This window comes from Zeus faber (assembly GCF_960531495.2).
Source record: "Zeus faber genome assembly, chromosome: 11".
Classification (NCBI taxonomy): Eukaryota; Metazoa; Chordata; class Actinopteri; order Zeiformes; family Zeidae; genus Zeus; species Zeus faber.
In genome coordinates, this window is record NC_137205.1 from 12,427,450 (window position 1) to 12,449,127 (window position 21,678).

The following is a 21,678-nucleotide window of genomic DNA, read 5'->3' on the forward strand; positions in this document are numbered from 1 at the left end:
GAATGGCCAAAAAGGTAAAAACAGGTAAGGACAAATGTAGAGAGGAGGGGGGGGGAGAGAAACAAAGAAACAAACAAACCAAACAGCCCAAGACGGACCTCCGGCTCTGAGAAGCATAGCGAATCACAGCCATGCCTACGTGATAAGAGATCGAAAAAAGGCAAACGTATCCGATGGCAACCTGAGGATGCTTAGGAGTCCCACATCCATGTGCCACTCTTTCCCCAGGGGCGGTGATTAGTGGAGGACAGGGGGGGGACCGAGGAGGAGGAGGAGGAGGAGGAGGGAGATTGGAGAGGTGGAGGGCCACGGCTGGTGACGTGGGCGGGCGGCCTCTGTTCCAACGAGGCCCCAGCAGGTAAACTATGCTTGGTACGAGGCATTATGGTGACTTCCTGTCCGCTTGTGAGGTCTGGCAAACCGATACGTTGTCATGACAAAGGTAAGAGCGTGCGGTCTCTGGGCCGCAGGACCCCCCCCCCCCACTCCCCTCTCCTGCAGAAGTGTGGACGGGACATGCAATGAGCTACGTTTAAAAAAAAAAAAAAAAAAAAAAAAATTATAATAAAATAAAATAATTCCAGTGGAAACCGTCTTCTCAAACCAGGGGGGGAGGGGGTTAGGTTCTGATAGAATTATTGCTTTCTGGTCTCTCACAGGCACTTCAGATGGCTTGGGCTTTGGCTGAAGTTGGAAGTGAGAGGAGAGAAACGGAAGGGAGGATAAAAGGCTGTAGAGCGGGAGAGAGAGAGAGCGAGAGGGGGAGAGAGAGAGAGAGAGAGAGAGCGAGAGAGAGAGAAGGTGGTGAGGATTGGGGGAGGGAGAGACAGACAGGGGGACCTGGGGGGGGGGGGGGTCCTCAGGGTGTGCTTGTCGGGCGGCCTCCCGAGACGCCCCGTGTCGGGGGCGGAGGCGACCGCGAGGAGACAGGAGAGGGCCGCGGTCCAGCGGGTGCAGTCAAGTGTCCTGGGCGTCCCGGCCTCCTTTCATCACTCCTCCGCTTAATGTCTGCGCCTTAACGTCCCTTTCCCTCTCCCTCCCGCCCGGACCTCCCCCTCTCCCCTCCCCTCCGGCCTCAGTCCGTGTGGTTGTTCACACTGTTCTGCTTGGCCGAGGATGGCGACGCCTCCGACCCGGCCTTGGCGGCCTTTCGCCCCCCGGCGCCCGTCAACACCTTGTAAGCGCCGCGGGTGATCTTGTACATCCAGATGGTGTTGAGAACGTCCAGGGCGATGCAGGAGCTGATCCAGGCCACCTGGGCGCCCAGGCCGAGGCGCTCGAAGGCCGCCGTGCCGAAGGTGGCGACGACGCTGGCCCAGTAGGGCGGCATGACCACGATGCGCACCAGGAAGAACACCACGGCCATGGCCAGGCCGTTCAGCACCACCAGCCGGTGCGAGCGTGGATACTTCAGCGCCTCGTAGAACCACCTGGACGGAGGGAGAAAAGACTCTCAGAGGTGCAGGTGTACAGGGGACGTAAGGGCCGATGATCAATAGGAAACAAGGAAGTAGGGAGCGGACGACTGGTTTGGCGAACGTACCTTTGGTTCACAAAAGGTGTGGACAATTCTGAGATTAGTCGAAAGTTGGCAAAGTACGGAAGCACTCCTCGGGTCTGCAATGACGGATCGAAACAATCGGCCGAAAAACATGAAAACATGTGAACCCACACAATTCAGTATGGACAGATTTCCGATTCACTCAAAGAAAATCTCAGATGTATCTAACGCATAATGTACTACAAACTCTTTCAATGAAGGTGTTGCCGGGTTGGGGTTTGAGAGAGAAGCAGACTCACTAGGACGTATCCGTATGCATAGAGCGCCGCCAAGTGGTGACAGACGAAGAAGCCGTCCCCCATGGTGCTCCAGTTACACGCCAGCAGCACGAGGTCTACGGGAAACGAGAAATTCGACGGCAAACTGTGACCATCTGTTTTTGAAGGGGGATTGGGTGACCAATAGGGGGAAAAAAAAAGAAAGAAAAGTCTGTTGTGTTGAATTCTGAAAACAAGAAGCTCACCATAGAGGAGGTAACCACAGGTTATGGCTACATTTAGCTTGACCAAACCGGGATCTCCCCTGTGAAAACGGCAAACAAACAGCAGTATTAAAAAAGACGTTCAAACACAGCTGCTAGGCTCCGGGTAAACACAGGGGTTCCCGGGAAACTGTGAAGTGCGCTCCACGCCCTCTATCCCTCCGATGGCTCGTCTTTCGTGCGGCAATACGGGCGGACGACCCGGTGCTGCAGACTGACTGTGTTAAAAGAAATCACCGGGTTAAGTCAATCAAGGCTGATCATCTCCAGTTGATGAGCTTGAACGGCCGCTGTGATAGCCTGGTGACCTGGTTAAGTCCTGATTCAACCCCACTGCATGTTGACAAAGCAGCGGAGGTTGTTGACAGAGGTCAGTATCCCTTTCTGTGTATAAAATAAACCCAGCAGTAGTATTTGTAAAAGTAGTGGTTTTGAGGAGTTGCCACCAGTTTGTGTGTGGGAGTGGGTGTGTGTGTGTGTGTGTGTGTGTGTGTGTGTGTGTGTGTGTGTGTGTGTGTGTGTGTGTGTGTGTGTAATAAATCCAGCAGGAGTATTTGTAAAAGCAGTGGTTTTGAGGTGTTGCCGTCAGTTTTTTTTATTTCCCAATTTATTTTCTTTTACACTGGGGGTGTGTATGTGGAACGATTAATTTAGTGAGAATAATTTTGATATAAATGTAATAAAATAGTACGTAGTAGCAGCAAGTAATAAATAAGTATTGTAACTAATAATAGTGCTGAATGAGCCCTTTTTGATCATCATCATTTATTGTCATTGCTTAAAAGCACAAAAAAATGCTGCAAAACAAAGTTTCTCATTATTGTCTTTAGTTACAGGTTTAAATTCAAATGAAATGTATTACAATAACAATGAAATGTATTTCATTGTTTTAGTATTTAATAATAATCTTTATTATTATTATTATATAATTATTAACATTATATACAAATAATAATAATGATCTTTATTGATAATAATAATATTATCTAAATTTAAATAACAACAACATTTTCCCATAACATATTGGCCTCCGATACACTGGAGAAAAAATAAATATAGTATTGAGTTTGATCCTTGGACCCTCCCGGCATGCGCCGCTGACTGTAAGGTGCGCTCACAAGCAACATCCGCTAAACCGCATTCAAAACGGCGATGAAGGTGTCTCCGCTTCAACAGTCAACCTACACCGGGTTGACAAACAAACACTTCTCTATCTCACACACACACACACACACACACACACACACACACACACACACACACACACACACACACACACACACACACACACACACACACACACACACACACACACACACACACACACACACACACACGGGTGACTTTATATCTCGTGGATAACAGTGTTAAACTTCACCCTGCACACATCTCTGATCAAGTCAGGGATGGGCCAGTATATCCAGAGTGTATTTATGTATATTGCATTATGTTCTACCATTTGATTCAATTTGATACACATAAGACTAATCATATTAACGTTCAGTAGCATGTAAATCTGAGAACATTTTAAGCTGCCATTTTCTTGCTTCTAAATCTATCGGCCGTTTCATAAGAGACAACTCCCCATTCCACACACTTATCAGCCTGATCCTGTTACCTCTGCGCTCTAGAAAACAACTGTAGCCGGCAAACATAGCCAGCTTTGGGAGCGCCCTTTCTAAAGAGATAAACTAATAGCCACAGGGCATGGCCACAGTCAGAGAGTCCAAAGGCTTATTGATAATGACATCTGTGTGGTCAAGCCGCACTCAGAGAGCTGTAAAACCACCACACCCCACTCTGGATGCATGGTTCATGGCAACAAAGAGTGTGTGTGTGTATGTGTGTACTAACAGTACAGTCAATCAAGTTCCCTATATATGAAATCATATTATTATCTCAGTTAGACATTGTTCAATTTGTCAAATAAACCAAAGAAACCATTCAAAAAAGACCTTTGAGCTCAGATGGATCCCAAGAAGAAATGTGTGATTGCAACGGTGACCGAGTGGATTACGATGATCGAGCGGTGAAAAGTGCCTTGTGCCACCGCACACAAAGCAGGTTTAAACGGTCGGGCTCCGGCCAAGTCTGGTACTATTGAGCAAGGCCGGCGGAACAATGGTGCTATGTGACAGGTCTTAATGATGCTGTAATACAATCAGATTGACTGTGGGTTTGGGGAATTATTGCTTACGCCACCGGCGTGTCGCAACACGAGGGTCCGCTGGTCGCTGGTGGGGGGAGACGGGAGAGGGGGTGTGCCAAGGTGGAGTGCAAATGAAAAAAAGTAAAAAAGCAGGAGGACATGGATAAAAAGAGGAAAAAAAAAAAAAAGCTCAGAACATGATACACCTGGGACGCCAAGAGCTTAAAGTTTAAAAGGATAGGTTTGCCGTTTTTCCCAAATAGAGCCTTAAACGGGAAGCTCACAATATAGTGCCACACACCACGATTTTCAGGGGTTTTGAGTCGTGTTGCACTTCTTCAAATCAGCTGTTTTGGCTACATCCATCTGCTATCGTGGGCGATTTGAAAGAGGAAGTTGTGCGGCTACTGGCGACCTTGGCATTTGATGTACAGCCAAAAAACACTTGCGACTACGATGCGCGTATCCCCATTTTCGGAAAGGAGATGTAACATTTTTTTTTTAATGCTTAAGACGTTTGCCCCACTGGACATTTAAGATCAAGGAGAAGCTGCAGCAGAGAGGCACGTTTCTCAGTGGCAAAGCTTTCAGTGAGGTCGTGGTATGAACAGTTTAGTTCATGTATATTAGCATGTATAAAACGGCTGGAAGAAACAAGGTTAGAACGTCGACTCTTCCTCCAGCCTCACCTGTTTTGTGAGGCCCAGCCTACACAGTACGACGTCAGCAGCGTCGATATGCAAAACACACAGATGAACGCCGGCAGTGCAGAACATGTGGGCGTAATATTTGTGCCTCAGTTCAGCAAACAAAAATGCATCTTTAGTATTATCCATATTAATGTGAATCTCTGGCTGTATCCCTGTTGCTCGTTGATTGGTCTAACAAACACCAGGTAAAACCCCCATCTGCCCACACACACTCAGGAGAGGAGCCCTGGTCAGCCCAGGCTTGTTCCAGCTTGCCCACTCTTTACAATAAACTGGTGTGTTTTCAACCCCATTGTCTGCGTCTCCGCCCAGGAGGGGACTGAAAACGCTGCCACTCGGCTGGCGTGTGGCAGGCGCATTTGCCACAAATACTTTTATCATTTTTGAAGCGTAAATGCAGTCGCCAGAAGTAAAAAAATCTAAGTTGAAGCTTTAAACTAACTACACCGCGGCCGCATGACTTCGATGTCACCACCACTAATATACCAGACGTCCTGGTTTGTCCAGGATCGTCCCAGTTTCTAGCTTCGTGTCACCTGTCCCGACAAATATGGTGCAATTTGGACACTTGACACACATAATATTAAAAAACTTTGATCAAAAAAAGCTAACAGCGAGCCGCTCAGCTCTGTGCAGCTGGGACGCTTTGTGACATCATCTAGTTCCACAGCGGGGCGTTGTGACATCATCATCCAATATGTGAAGCGCGCATTGCTACCATGAGTGAAGAGGAAGCGGTGGCGATGCGAGCCGAGCGCCGGGCGCAGGACCTCCAACTACGCGCACATACGCGAGAGGACACCCCTGCACGGCGAGCGCAGTCCGCGTATTACGCGACTAAATCACTCACTGGAGAAACCTGGACTCGACTGATCCTCCTGAAGTTCTAACATGCCTTTATTTTCACATTTGGTGCTTATTTTTTTGATTGCAAAGTTGTGCTTACATTTTGTCAAACTGCCATTTTGAACAGGCACGCACTGGAAGGAATCTTGTCTGTCTGTCTGAACTTTGATTATCTCCACAAACGTTCATCCAATCTTCACACACTTCACACTCGGAGGGTGTATTGCTGACTCAAGGACGGGCGGTGTCGAATTTGGTGGAATTTGGACACGCGACAAGTGTATAAAATTAATAAACTTTCAATAAAGAGCGAACAGCGAGCCAGCGTGGGGGCGGGGCTTCAGGGCTCTGCGACGTCACAGATTGTCTTTTCCCGGTGTATGACTTCAACCGGCAGTTTCTTCTTTCATTGTGGAACGCAGGACTCAATCAATGTGAATGTCAAACTCTGACATTGAAATGTCTTAGAAAGTCTTAAATTTCAAACTGGCATGCAATACTACTACTAATAATAATACTAATAATAATAATAATAATAGTACGCCACCAGTGGGGTATTTACTGATGTATTTTATGTCATAGAACAAAACATGAGTGTCTGTTAAGCTGGATGTTAACCACGGACCTTAATTCCGGCATCGAACCAAAAACCCATTCAAAAAACCCATCGACTTTCAGAGGAGGGAACCGGAACTGCAAAATGAACTCCTTCTGGGTTTTAGTACTCATTCCTGCAGCCTGTCTTCCCGGCCCAGTCTTCTGGCCCGGACCACTGCATAACGGGTTCATGAGTATGCAATTTTTTATTTTTTGTTTTTATGAAAGATGTATATCCAACCAGGACAATTCTTTATTTTTAGGGACGGATGACAAGAGTAGTTACGTAGTTTTTTCCAAGAGGCAATTTATATTGCTCAGTAAACAGCTACACCGTTCTAATGGGAAAAAAGAAAAAGTACACATGGCACCATCCATCTATATAATGTATATTAGATATAGAAAGGGACAGAGGTTTGAAATGTTTGCCGCGCTCACAACAGCCAGTCGATTTTGAGCCGACACGCCCACAAACGCCAGGGGGGCAGAGAGACCTGGCGGCGAGACTGATTTCGCGGCACATTTGTAACGAACGCCGTGCCGCGTTGGGCGCGGGCGCGTGCAGGCAAAGGTTGGGCGAGCGAGAGAGAGAGCGACTGTGAGCGCACCGCCTGAGAGGGCGTACGAGTATTGCACGTTGATATGGATAACACTAAACGCGCAAACACATTTATCGCGCATAGAATGGATTTTTGTTTGCTCAAGTATTTGATAAACGCTCACATCCTGACATTGCTCGCTGGGGAATGAGGCACAAACATAAACGGCGTGAGGACACAGCAGCAGCAGCAGGAGGGAGGAGGAGGTGGAGGAGTCCCCCTCAACACCTCCCCAACCCAACCCTCATCAGCGATGCTGCCCAGAACCGACGGACGGACAATGAGAGCGAGGGAGGCGCACTGTATTGATTCGACAGCCGCAGATGGGGGGTCCGGGGGCGTCCGGGGGCTGGGGGGAGTCTTTCTGCTGGAGGGACTGCTAAATGAGTTTTTTTTTGGGGGGGGTCACATGAGAGAGACTAGGCTGCTGTTGTTTGGGATGAAAAGCAGCCTTGTTGGTGAGAGACCCTACCAGTTCTAGGGCGGGAGGAAGAGAAAGAGCGCGAGAGAGAGAGAGTGAGAAAGAGAGGGAGGAGGGAGGAGCGTGGGGGGGGGGGGGCTGAGTGGAGCAGGGGAGAGAAAACGATGGATACCGTGAAGACGGGCGAGAGAACGAGAAAGAAAGAGAGGGAGGGAGGGAGAATTAGAGGATGAAAATAATTAGGACTACACGCTATTCAGGATTCATTGATGTAAGTCACACACAGTCAGCAGTGGCAGAGAGAGAGAGAGAGAGAGAGAGAGAGAGCGAGAGAGAGAGAGAGAGAAGGACAATAACGAAAGGGTGAATCCACACCTCTCCAGGGACCCCCCCCCAAAAAAACCAAAACAGATGAGCGTTTCTCGCTCTTTCTTTCTTCCCCTCTCTCTCTCTGATGAACAGAACGCCGCACCGCCATCATCACTCCCCTGGCATTTTAACCAACCCCCCCCCGCCGGTGGGACGCTGCTCTGACAAGGCAGATAAGATGTGAGCGCCGTTACACTTTCTCCTCAAATACCCAGAAGCATTGGAAATGAAACACGAGAAGTGTTCATCTTAAAAAAAAATTTAAAATAAAAATAAATTAATTACACATGTTACATGTTATTTTTTCGGAATTTTTTTTATTTTTTGTGTGTAATAAATCACATGGTATATTTTGTTGCTTTGTTTGCTTTTATTCTCAATGTTGTTTGGGTCTGATTTCGCTTTTTATATCCTGAGAGTCAATTCCGAAGGCTGCGTATAAGAAAAGTGTGTGAAAATTTCAAAAAAAGAATACACATATACATATAAATCATCTCTTACCAGACGGGGTCGGCGTTGACAGCATCGTCGAACCACAGGATGTACAAACAGAACAGACCCACAATTAGGGCATGCACCGTGGACACCAGCCTGAAAAGAGACACACACACACACACACACACACACACACACACACACACACACACACACACACACACACACACACACACACACACACACACACACACACACACACACACACACACACACACACACACACACACAGTTTATAAAAGGTTACGTTTAATACTGCCGACAATAAATAAATAAATAAATAAATAAATAAATAAATAAAAGAATATATAGTAAATAAATATTAATAAGTTGAGGGCGGAATGTATATTCGTGCCAAAATATATCCCTCGCTGAGCAAGCTTCACTTGAACGCTGGAATACGAGCGTGTGCCTCTCCGTGGTGTGGGGCGGAGGGTACACAGGGTATTAAGTTTATCTAGGCAGAGAGACACTCCACAGCTCCCAACGACATCCCCCTTATCTCTCCCCTCTGGGGCGGGACTCAAGGTCCTCAAGGTCCTCAAGGTCCTCCCCTGTCGCCGGACGGGTGGGGTGGGTGCAAACCGGCCGATCTAGACCGGCTGCGGTTATAACCGCTGGCGTCTGGAGTTGAATTTAAGCGTCTAAAAATGGAACAGGGATAAGAGGAACTGGGCCAAAATTGAGTCTGCTGATTGAGCAACAAATAAGCAGAGTGCGGTTTGGGCCTTCTTGCCAAGTTCTATGGCTCCCTACATGAGAATACTTGTTCCTCCTGCTGTTCTGAGCATTCACTAAGAACATAGTAAATAAATAAATAAACAAATAACTAAATAAAAACACGCAAGGGATAATGTGCAGCCAGGCGGTTATTATTATGAAATAACCCCCTTCACAGAGATGGCGGTTCATTTGTGATAATGACCGGCTGGCTGCACATTATCCTGCTTATTAGCAGGAGACTTAGTGAATAAAGTGATACACTGAGAGGGAATATTGATTTGAAATTATTGTAAAACTAGTATGCCTAGCTTTATGACTAGTTTGAGCAGCTTTCTGATTAGTATGAGTAGTTTTATGACTAGTATGCCTAGCTTTATGACTAGTTTGAGCAGCTTTCTGATTAGTATGAGTAGTTTTATGACTAGTATGCCTAGCTTTATGACTAGTATGCCTAGTGTTATAACTAGTATGCCTAGTGTTATAACTAGTATGAGTAGCTTTATGACGAGTATGAGTAGCTTCATAACTAGTATGAGTAGCTTCATAACTAGTATGAGTAACTTTATGACTAGTATAAGTAGCTTCATAACTAGTATGAGTAGCTTTATGACTAGTATGCCTTGTGTTATAACTAGTATGAGTAGCTATATGAATAGTATGACTAGCTTTATAACTAGTATAAGTAGCTTTATGACTAGTATGCCTAGTGTTATGACTAGTATGAGTAGCGTTATGACTAGTATGAGTAGCTTTATAACTAGTATGAGTAGCTTTATGACTAGTATGCTAGTGTTATGACTAGTATGAGTAGCTTTATAACTAGTATGCTAGTGTTATGACTAGTATGAGTAGCTTCATAACTAGTATGCCTAGCGTTATGACTAGTATGAGTAGCTTTATGACTTGTATGAGTAGCTTTATAATTAGTATGAGTAGCTTTATAACTAGTATGGGCAGCTTTATGACTAGTATGCTTGGCGTTATAACTAGTACCAGTAGCTTTATGACTAGTATGCCTAGCTTTATAACTAGAATGAGTAGCTTTTATTACTAGTATGAGTAGCGTTATGATTAGTATGAGTAGCTTTATGACTAGTATGCCTAGCTTTATGACTAGTATGCCTAGCTTTGTGACTAGTATGCCTAGCTTTGTGACTAGTATGCCTATCTTTGTGACTAGTATGCCTAGCTTTATAACTAGTATGCCTAGCTTTACGACTAGTATGATTAGCTTTACGACAAGTATGAGTAGCTTTACAATGACACTAGGCAACTACGAAAAGCTTTTTAGCTTCAGCTTAGAACGTTAGTCCGAAACAATAAGATGTGAATTGGACATAACCGCATTCAACTCAAAAAGTCTTGCATTTTAGTTTCGATGTAGCGTCAGAAAATGTTGCCGCCAACTAGCGTTAGCATTAGCATACAAGGGGCTTGAAAATGAGGGACGTGAATACAGGCAGCAAAAAGTGGTTGTCGGCCATTATTAACAGACAGCGGTCAGCATTCAGAAATAACTGACAGCTGATTGTCACCATGGACTATAAAAATGTTACTGTATACGTGTTATTTGCCCCCACCCCCGACCCCACCCCTCCATATTCCCTTTCACTTACTTCTTACTCAAGTCACGCTTACATAAAGCGCACTTATGCAACAGGGTGATACTCTGAAGTCCGGCCTTTGACCCCATTACATCCTGTACAACGCTTCATCACTCCCAACAGCCGCCCGGAAGCTCACATTATTGGCGGGCGGCCCGGCGTTCATTAAGATCTCACAGGTGAAGGGGGTCAACGTGAAGTGAGAAAAGAAAGGACGAGTCTCAAAGTATCCGGCGGCTCAGCTGCGTTACGTAACCGCCGGCTATCGCCCCTTGACCCTGACGGCCAAACCGTCCGGATGAAAACTCAAAGCCGGTCTCCGTCAATACATTGCGAAAACAAGCAGCTGCGGTGAGGGTTGGGGAGTTTATCAGTGTGTTTGTTTGGCGTTCCTCGAAGCAGCTTTTGTTGTTGCACCACGTCTGCTCCGGTCAACGGACGGAAGTGGACGACGACAGGAGAAGACCATGACTGAAGTCACTGAACCCCGTGATAGAACACCAGGGGATGACTGTTGAATAATAAACAGTGACCGACAACAACTCCAAAACCATGCTCATTGTATATTGGATATTTGTTGTGGTTAGTTTCTATGGAACGAAGAGAGATAAAACAAAACCAAATTTATTATTCGTTTGCCTCGTTGGGAAAATGGTACGATCCCCTTGAAAGTTTACACGAAAACTAAAACGGACCGACAGTGCAGAATAACAGCAAAGGTCAAACGTTTTGTTTGGGTCTCAAACGCATACATTAAAGTAACGGACTTTCTTTCGAAACTCCGGCAACATGGTACCGGCACGAGTGGTGGCGCCCGGCCTCGCTGTCAGGAGAGACGGAGAGAGGTCAACCCCTCCCCACTGCAATAGTCGTATTACGGGGAGTCAGGAAGCGATCAGAGGGAGGCGCTCTCCTTTCATTTGACACTTTGTTTTTGTTTTTTGACCCACCTGGAGTTCCACTCGGTGAGCTTGGTGGGCGGCAGGTGGCGGTAGGCCGGCGTCACGACGGCGGACAGCAGCGGGCTGGCCACGGAGAACAGCAGCTGGAAGCCCACGAAGCTGCCGGCCACCACGGTCAACTCTCGCATCTCCATCACTCACCTGCGCAGGCGGGGACGACAGACAACGCAGGGGTTCAACGCCGTGGCCGTCTGCGCCCTCATCAAGAGGAACGGTTAGAAAGGGATGGAGGGACAATGGTGCAGGTGTCACGGGGGAGGGGGAGGGGGCGAGGGAGAGGGGAGGGGAGAGAGCGATGTCGCCAAACGGGAGGAATAAAATGGGGCGAGAGAAAGAAGTGTCGAGCGCTGAAGAGCACACTGGGAAAAGCGTTTATGTAAAATAAAGGCCTCTTTTATTGTGTGCATTTTGCAAGGGGATTAACGGTTGAATTGTTCGGAACACACACACACACACACACACACACACAGACACACACACACACACACACACACCTCGGAGAAACCCACCCGACACAGTCGCTGAGCTAATCCACGAGTGCCGGCTCACCATGACCTCCACATACTGTCGGCGCCTTTCCGACCTTTACGACACGTTTCGTGCCGAGAACGCCCACCGTAGTACGATTGCCCAATGGGAATGGTCAGAGCCGCCATTCAACTACCACTTATCCGCAAATCTTAAGGATTAGCCTGTGATTGGGCAAGATAAAAAAAATTATTGTTGTTGTTGTTGTTGTTGTTCAGCCGCAGGGGCAGCAGCTCCTGGGAAGGCATTCTGTTTCTAAGTAGGCTGCCCTCAGAGCAGCATATGACACTTCAGGCATGTAGCCCACATGAAGTTCTATTTTGACTTTAAAAAGCGCATCGTGCTCGCATGCTATCGTCCGATAATATACATCTCTGGGCAACAAAGAGTCAGAGTCAGGTGTTGGGGAAGACGAGCATCAGGTGACGGAACTATCACCGACATAAATAACCAAACAACTACCCCTATGGGCCGCAAGGGCTGTGTGCTCAACATCAAGGTCCTATAATTTATTCTAACGCTGTGCAATACTGTGGGATCTCCTTGCGTTAAACCAGCCGCAGGATGGTGTGATTCGCGCTCGGTACAACTCTCTTGCTTCACGTTCTCCTCTGCGTGCAAACTTAAGCGGCATACCGGATCGTTGCATTCTCGCTGGCAATGGCGACTCCCGCCACCAACGATGGCAACAGCCAAACAATACCGCGAATACAACGAACGGCAGTTCCTTATAAAGTTCGGGCTAAATAAAGTATCAAATATGAGATTATTTTGACAAACTAATCTCCCGGATATGCGCACTTTAACACCCCGAAGCTGCGGTATAGGCCCTTACCCGGCAGCGTGTCCCCCGTAGCCGCGTAACACATTCCTGGGCTACAGATCATATGCTGCATGCGGCTGAATTATTCATGGGTGTTCTTCACCTGGGAGGCCAGTTTGGGAAGCCCTGTGGGGACACAGTCTGACAAGGCGGGCGGGCTGGCGGGCGTCGGGCAGCGAGGCCACACTCGACCTTGTTTCTCTGGAGGATCTGCTGCTGTCAGCACACCACGACACCCTGCCGGCTGATCGACCGACGTGAACAACGGCGCTTCCGTCTCTCCGTCCGGTGGAAAACCAAAACCGGCCCCTGCACCGGGGGCCGGGAGAGAGCCCTGAGAACCGGAGCATGGTTATCGATGTACATCTTTGGCCTTTATATAGATTTTCTTTTTTTGGTTGAACATAGTTTTAAGTCCCCTTTAATATTTCACTGCACTCTACTTGTATGACGGCGTGTGACAAATATAATTTAACATCCTTAAGGGTATTGACCTTGTGTTACAATAAATATAATGATCTATGTAAAATAACCGTTGTGTGCGTGTGTGTCTGTGTGTGTGTACACACACACACACAGACACACAGACACACACACACACACACACACACACACACGATTAGAGATTTAAAAGCAGCGGGGTGATAACCACTCCTTTCCTTCTGACACTGCTCAGTGATTATTCCCTTTGTTGTGGAAGAAAAACGCAGAACGTGGGAACAACCTGCCGCTCCAACGGTGCGTCATGCGGGGTTATAGCCGCTGTAATGCGAGAAAAATAAACCACAAGCCTCCAGGATCACAGCACACAACCCTGGTAAACATCCTGGATCGCCCAGCCCGGCGAGCTGCAGCCCGGCTAAGTTGCAGGCTAGGAGACACCATAGCTATGCTACAGCCAACCGACATGCAGGAGGGGAGGTGGGGGGGTGGGGGGGAAGACTGAGCCAAGACAGCCCGGGCGGCGTGGACCGTCCCCAGCGTGATCTGGTGATCCGTGCGGTTAGAAAAGCGCGGTGTGGAGTGTGGTTACCTGGGATCGGTCGCATAGGTCTGTGTGTGTGTGCTGATCTGGCTCCGTCTTGATCACTTTCTTGCAACTACACAGTCCGCTAGCCTGATGTGGCTAACATCATGCTAGCTCCCTCCTCTGCGCCCCGCACACACACAATAACCCGCATTGCATTGCGCGCACACACACACACACACGCAGGCACACGCGCGCACACACACACACACACACTCACACACACACTCACACACACACGGCGCGTAGTGGATTTCTGGGTTTCTTCGTTTTACAGCCTTTTCGTATATATTTATTAATATCTATATATCCTCCTCGTGGACACACTCGCAATTGTCGACGCGATCCCCGCGTAGAAAGTTTTTTTTTTTTCCTCCCTTTATTTTGGCTGCGTTGACAGTTCGGGGCTGATCTGTGTGACGCCGCAACGTTCCCACCCACTCCAGCACCACGCCCCCACCCGCCCCACCCCACCCCACCCCACCCCGCCCCACCCCACCCGCCAGGCGGGACACCCTCGGTGGACAAAGGCCACGGTGCGGCACCGCTGGAAATCACACATGAGCCGCACGACGCCCCGTGCATGTTTGCGACAACAAAAAGTTTAATGTATTGTTGTTTTTCCTATTTCTTCAATTTAAAATAGTTGTTTAATGTTTGGTTGACAACAATAACAATAATAATGCTTATAATAATAATAATAACAATAATAATACTACTACTAATAATAATAAAACAAAATGTGTACATATTTATATATACATACAGTATACAGTATATCATGATTATATCACACACACACACATATATATATATATATATACACACACACACACAAACACACACAATTTGTATTGTATATTGCCATTTTATATTTGCATTATTTGCATGAGGCCAGATTCTCTATTTTACATTTTTATTTTTATTACTTTACTGTGATCACCTGTTTGCTCTGATGTGTACTGCTGTGATGCTACAATTTCCCTCCGGGATCAATAAAGTACATCATCTTATCCAATCTTATCAATGTCACACCAGTGAACCACAAACCAACTCCTGATGTGATGTAAAACCGGTGCTCTGGAACATCATTTCGTCAAAAACTCTTGTATTTGATATTGTATTTAGCTGGCATTTTTCATTTTCATTCAATGGCTGTTTTTCAAGAAACAGCCATTGAACGTATTAGTGTTATGTTTGCACTCCTGTATATGTTGTTTTTCATTGTTGATGGCAGGGTCCACCTTTCCCTGGCGGGAATGCAAAGATTAGTAATTTGTGCAATTTAATTGTATTTTTTGTTCATTTTATGCCGCTATCGTAACACCTAATAGTACATTATACACATCCATCTCATGATGAAGAGCCGTTCTCATATTGACTGTAAACCCAGAGGTTTAAATGATTTAAATGATTTGCAGTTGTAATTCCGAATGGCATTCTAGGACTTGGTACCGCTAGAATAAGTCCTCTTCATTAGCGAGTAGGTTTCTCTTTGTCCTTGGGCAATGTATCAGTCGGTAGACCTCTTTGTTCTGTCAGCAACTGGGTCATTCTGTTGAATGGCAGGCTGAGTCAAGGCCGTCCGTCGAGTTCCTCAACACACAACCAGGAATATTCCACTCCTGCTCACACAATGGAAACCATTGAAATCGTAAGGCTGCTTAAGACTAACTCAACTTATTAAGCTTATACAAAGCAGTCTACAGCGTCTTGCACCATTCTCTCTCAAATTCCATTAGGAAATCACACAGTGGTTGTGACATATCGCATACAACCGATATTACATTTGGTTGATACAATGCATGTATAATTGACGGGGCGGTGTGAGAGATTACACGCTAGTGCATGGCGTTCCCAACTGTCTGACAGTTAGGTGGATTTTTGGACCAATATTTCACTGTTCGGAAACATATGCCTCAAATCGTCCAAGACCCTGTGACTGCCCCTGCGATCCTTGGCGTTTGGAATCACTGCACTGGTGGATACATGTAAATCAGAGGGGTGAGTCAGGAATAAACACAGAGAGAGAGAGAGAGAGAGATACGAGGGAGAGGGAGGGTTGAGTTATGCTGAATGAGTGAATATCTGATTGACAGTGTGAGCAGGTACATGAGCCGGTGATTGACGCGCAGCACACGAGCCGGGGCGGGAAGTCACAGCGAAACCCAAGGTTTTTGCGGAGGCTGCAACAGTGTGTGGCAACTGAGCGATGCATGCGGAGGTACAAATCCCATCCCCAACAAAGAAGAGCCTCGGAGATTAGCTCAACGTCAGCCGCTAATTAGAGCGGATCAGATGCCGATCACACCGGCGGCACGGTGACAACAATGCAATCAAACGAGTCTGATATGAAATAATTAAAGCGACAGCGTTATAAGACGGCACTTTAATGACGTGACAAGCGTCCTAACATCGGCTGATGTTGAAAAAATGAAAAATGGCAATAGACAATTCACCCAAAATTTACTCAAAAAAGAAAAAATATCAATATGCATATAACAATCCTCAAACATTAACAATCAATAAAGCAATAAATAAGAGCACACTTCAACATACACATTTTAATGATTGTCCATGTGTTTGTCTATCAGTATCCACATTTCTATTCATTGAAATTTCCTCTCAGCTATGATTTAATGGCCAAACGTAAATGGTTGATTGAAAGTTGGTCAAAGTGATGCCCTCTCGGCATCACTTTGACTCCTTCTCAAGGAAGGTGTCTTCTTCTTCCGTTGTTCTTCCCTGAGTGGACAGGGTCATTCCTGGAGAAATGCTAAAAGTGTGCTGGTGCTGTGCGGCCGATCATGTGTTGGGAGACACAGACACAGTCACAGAGCTGCGCTATGTGGCGAATTCCCCAAATATTTTTACACACATCTCCACCACTGTGGAGTTCTATGTTCTAATTCTAATACCGCATTCTATTTGGGAGTTGTGACATCACATAGACTGGAATTCGTTTGCCGCACTCTACTCTACAAGAAACCTCCTGGACAAAATGTGTCACTGCTCAATAACCATAACTTCTATCCAGTGGTCTATGTTACTGTACTTAAGTATCCTTTGGTAGTATTTGTATTTTACTTGAGTTATTACTGTATATTTCTGTCGACTTTTATTTTCACTTAGCTACATTTAGCCCCATACTACTATACTTAATACATTTCCCCTTATCGCCTTTGTTACTCGCTACAAAATAAAATCGGAGGAAAACTGGTAGCCAATGAGGTTAGTGAAAGCCAGTCCAATCAATCAATCAATCAATCAATCAATCAATCAACCAATCAATCAATCAATCAATCAATCAATCAATCAACCAATCAACCAATCAACCAATCAATCAATCAATCAATCAATCAATCAATCAATCAATCAATCAATCGGTCAATCGATCAATCAACAACCAACCAACCAATCAATCAATCAATTAATGAATCAATCGATCAATCGATCCATCAACCAATCGATCAATCAATCAATCAACGAACCAATCATTCAATCAATCAACTAATCAATCAATCAATCAATCAATCAGTCAATCAAACTAACAGACTTTATATAATACCTTTCAAACAAATCAAATGCAATTCAAAGTGCTGAAAATGGCTTTAGAGACTAATGCCCACTAAAACAACCAACCCCCACCCAAAAAAAAGAAGGGAATAGGACAACAGTCAAAGATGGGAAGTTAAGAACACAATAAGTATAAATACCATGAACACACACAATTATAAAACACTACATAAAAGCCAGAGTGAATAGATGGGTTTTTAGTTTACGTTTACTCACAGTAGAGGTCCCCCGGACGCGTTCTACACCGGCCCCACCATCCATTTTAAGTGTTAGAACATTTTTTTTAACCCACAGTTTGATAATACTGTGACGCGTGGCGGGGTCCACCGGAGAGACGTCTGTCGACAGACACAATGAAGGAGACACGGACGGAACCTTCATGGAGCCTTTTCAATAAACCTTCCACTAAAACCACCCCAGGGTTGAGGTGTCCAGTCCGAAAAATAACAACCTTGGATGGGACGTCCCTTTTTATCACGGAGTTCTCTTCAGTCCCTCTCTCTCTCTCTCTCCTTCGACTCGCACCCGGCGCTCCTCGCCTTCAACTCGATCCTGGACACCCCCCCCTCCAATCAGATGAGCTTATGCACGTTATAACGTGAACTTCATAGGAAGCGCGCACTTACGGTATGGAACGCTGCGCCTTTGCGCTCTGCCAACGCGTGAGGTGCACTACCGTCAGATCCTCTGGTGGCGGTTCTGGAGGCAGCCTCACAAAATCTTTTTGTTCTGCTATGTGGAAGAGCGAAACCAGAATTACCGGAGGATCCGAGGGCCTACCTGGTTCGTGAGTCGAAAGAATTTCTGAAAGGTAGTCTGGTGTAAGGTCCATGTAGTGCCTTATAAACGAATAAAAAATATATATTAAATCAGTGCAACATAACAGGTTACCCAGTGTAGAGACTTTAAAATAGAGAGGAGAGTCTTACAATAGGCAACTCTGTGTTGCTCGGAAAGAGAGATGCCCTCACTTTAGAAATGCCCTTCAAATGATCAAATGCTGTGTTTGTGACACTTCGCACACGAGCCTTGTAATTAAAATCATAATTAAATGTCACTCCTAGATTTCTTGCTTCTTGGCTTGGGTTGAATCCTAGTGTATTTCGTTTGGGGGGGGGGGGGTCAGTTTCTCTCTCTGAGCCTTGGAACCAAAGTAAGTACTTCTGTTTTATCCTAGTTGAGCCGTAAAAGATTGGTGGAAAAACGGCGGTGGAAAGACATGTTGATGACACTGCCCAAGGATACTATGTGCGAATTAAAAAGTAACGGTCTTAAAATTGAGCCTTGTGGTACCCCAAAGGCAACCTCGTCGTTTTTGGAGGAATAGTCATCTATAGATGCCAAAAAAAAAATCTGATATACGATATATATGAGTTGAACTACTTTAAAATAACTCCAGACAGGCCAACATGGTCACTTGATCTATCTCAAAGAATCTGGTGGTCCACAGTATCAAAGGGAGCACTGGTGGAATTGGGCTCCGTTTTAAGTGTCGAATCCTTTTCTTTTTGACCACGGCTTGGGGGAGGGCTGGTTTTGTTATGTTTCCAAGAAACGTTTTCAAATGTCAGTGAGTGAAAGATGCGTCTCCCCAAACAAAGTGCCTCTTATGCTTAGCGAAAAACACAGAAATATTGGCATCCCGAAGGAAATCTGAGCAGAAAAGAGCGCATAGCGGAAAACTTTTTTTTCCACAGCATTGACTTTTACTTAAATTTTGATACTTGAGTACCTTTAATATCAGCTACGACGATAGCTGATACGATCAAGACTTTTACTTAAGTTGTATTCCAACGAGTTACCTTCATTTTTACCAAAGCAGTTTTTCACTCAGATATCGGTACTTTTCCCACCACTGCTTCTGTCAGCTTTTGCATTGTGTGTGCTGGCAAAATTGTAGGAGCCGTCACGAGTTTAAAATGTTTTTATATTCCAAACCTTTCACAAGGTTACAGCACACAACAGTTGTTGTTACAGTTGTTACAGTTATATTGATGTATTTTGTGGGTACAGCATGTGGCTTGAAAACTGTGGTATGAATCTGATAAATAATAATGATAAGATAATGTGCAATAATAGTAAGTGACTTAATAACTTTGAATAATAGTAACTTAATAGGATAATATCATATTGCATCATCGTGTTCCGCCTTTATTTTAACCATTTGAGGCTTCTCCCCAGGACTACAGCTTCTTATTTTGTGTTAGACAGGGTAAAAATGGAGGTGGAATAGCAAACATTTTTTCTAACTTTTTCATCTGCACCAAATGCACTTTTGGAAATTTCTCAACCTTTTAATATTTGGTATTTAATATTTTATATTTAGCCATGGTCGGAACTCAACAACACATTGTTGCATAAACCATTTATAGACCCCCAAAGCACAATCATATTTTTTTTATCTGAGTTCTCCAAATTGCCGTCGATTGCTCTTGTCAAATATGATACAGGAGTAACTTTACTGGATTTGACTGATGATGAATTTATGGACCTTGTTACTAGTCTTGACTTTACCCAACATGTGAAAAGTGGCACCCACATCCGCGGAAATACACTGGACCTAATTTATTTACAAAAGGTATAATGTTTGATGCTGATGTTTCATCGATCTTACGGGTTCGGGTTGCTGATCTCTCCCGTGTCTTTTTCCATGTCGCTCTCTCTATTTCAAGTGTTCAGAGCCTCATACACATACTTACCGCCGTATTGGCAGCAATGCCTGGTCCACTGTATACTGGCTGAGTGTTTACCTGACATACTTGACTCCTGTAGTGCAAATTTGAATTCCCTTAATAATCTTACAGACAATCTGAATAGTGCTTTGCTCAAAACGCTTGATTGCGCCGCCCCTTGCGGCTGCCTGCGCGAGCACCTTGTGTCGATTATGCACATTTTAGTATTTTTAGTATTTTTAGAGCTTACAGAGCTTATTGTGCATAATCTCTGGGGGTCATGACATTTCACTGCATGTATGTATGTATATGTATGTGACAAATAATCTCTTGAACTTGAACTTGAACTTCATTCACAATAATAAAAATAAAAACTCATACATAGTACATACACCACACAATAGGCCTAGGGCTTGCGAGATGGGTGGGGTGTGAACTATGTGTGTGGGGATGCTGTGGGTGGCTGCCATCTTGCCTGTCACGCTCCTGCCCCAACCTGCTTCTCGTCCGTCCCGAAATTTAAATCCCACTCATATAAGCTTAGAACACATACACTCACAACCAATCCTACTCTGAAAAACACTCCACGAGACCAGGGTCTGTGGGGCAGGAGGGGTGCGAGTGATTCGGGTTCGACTTGCCTGAAGGACTCGCACCCCCACACACGCAATTTTAACTGCAATTGCCAACAGCACACTTGTGGGAGTCTCTGCCCACAGGTAAGGGTTTAGGGAGGGAGACGGAGTCTTTCTGGCCGTGGTGCACCAACGTGGCGAGATTTTTTATTGTCACCTTAAACAGTAAGGTACGCTGGCCACAAGGATAAATAACAAAACAATAATTATTATAACAATGAGATGGATAATAATGATCTCGGGCGCAGGAGGAAGGCGCTCCACTTCTGGGCTGCTGACGAGCCTGTGCGCCGATCCCCTCTGCAAGACAGACAAACATTAGGAAAACTCCCTGCCTCAGGCCGCATCGGCGCCGATTGGTCAGCGCGGCTTCCCTGCGGCGGCTGGAGGGCCCATATATCCGGCAGCCTGCTGGCTCGTGGCCGGGTGTGGCGTCTGGTCGGCTGCAGTGGGACGGGCCTCGCCCTTGCGTGGGCCGTGGGTGGGCATGGGGGTCCCGCCGGCTTGCCTGCGGGGGCCGGGCGATTCGGGCGGGGTGTTGATCTGTCGGCGCGGGGCCTGGATCCGGGACTGCCGTCCGTGCCTTGCGCCTGCGGCCTGGGTTCTGTGCCTGCGACTGCGTCTTGGGCCTGCACTTGGGGGTGGGTTGTATGTGTGCGCCCCTGGGGTGCTGGGTCTCCTCGTGCTCCCTGGGACTGGGTTATGCTCCTCTTGCGGCCCGGAGGTCTTCTGTGGCTGCAGGGCAGGGTGCTTGGGGCTTTCCTGTAGCCGCGTAATACCGACCTTTTACACCAGAACCAATAGGGATAAGTCATGTACACTCACCGGTGGACACCTTACACACTGACACACACACATCCAGGCGGTCCCATCACAAACACACACACACACACACACACA

At 46.1% G+C, this 21,678-nt stretch overlaps 1 protein-coding gene across 1 annotated transcript; it reads right to left on the bottom strand.

Annotated features, from left to right (window-relative positions):
- Positions 1-1,075: 1,075 nt before the first annotated feature.
- On the bottom strand, positions 1,076-11,651 carry tlcd4b (TLC domain containing 4b; the record flags this gene model as incomplete). Its single annotated transcript, XM_080009595.1, has 6 exons — positions 1,076-1,430; positions 1,544-1,617; positions 1,801-1,895; positions 2,025-2,083; positions 8,235-8,324; positions 11,506-11,651. The coding sequence occupies 6 exons, from the start codon at positions 11,649-11,651 to the stop codon at positions 1,076-1,078; spliced, it is 819 nt and encodes a 272-aa protein (XP_079865721.1).
- Positions 11,652-21,678: the final 10,027 nt, after the last annotated feature.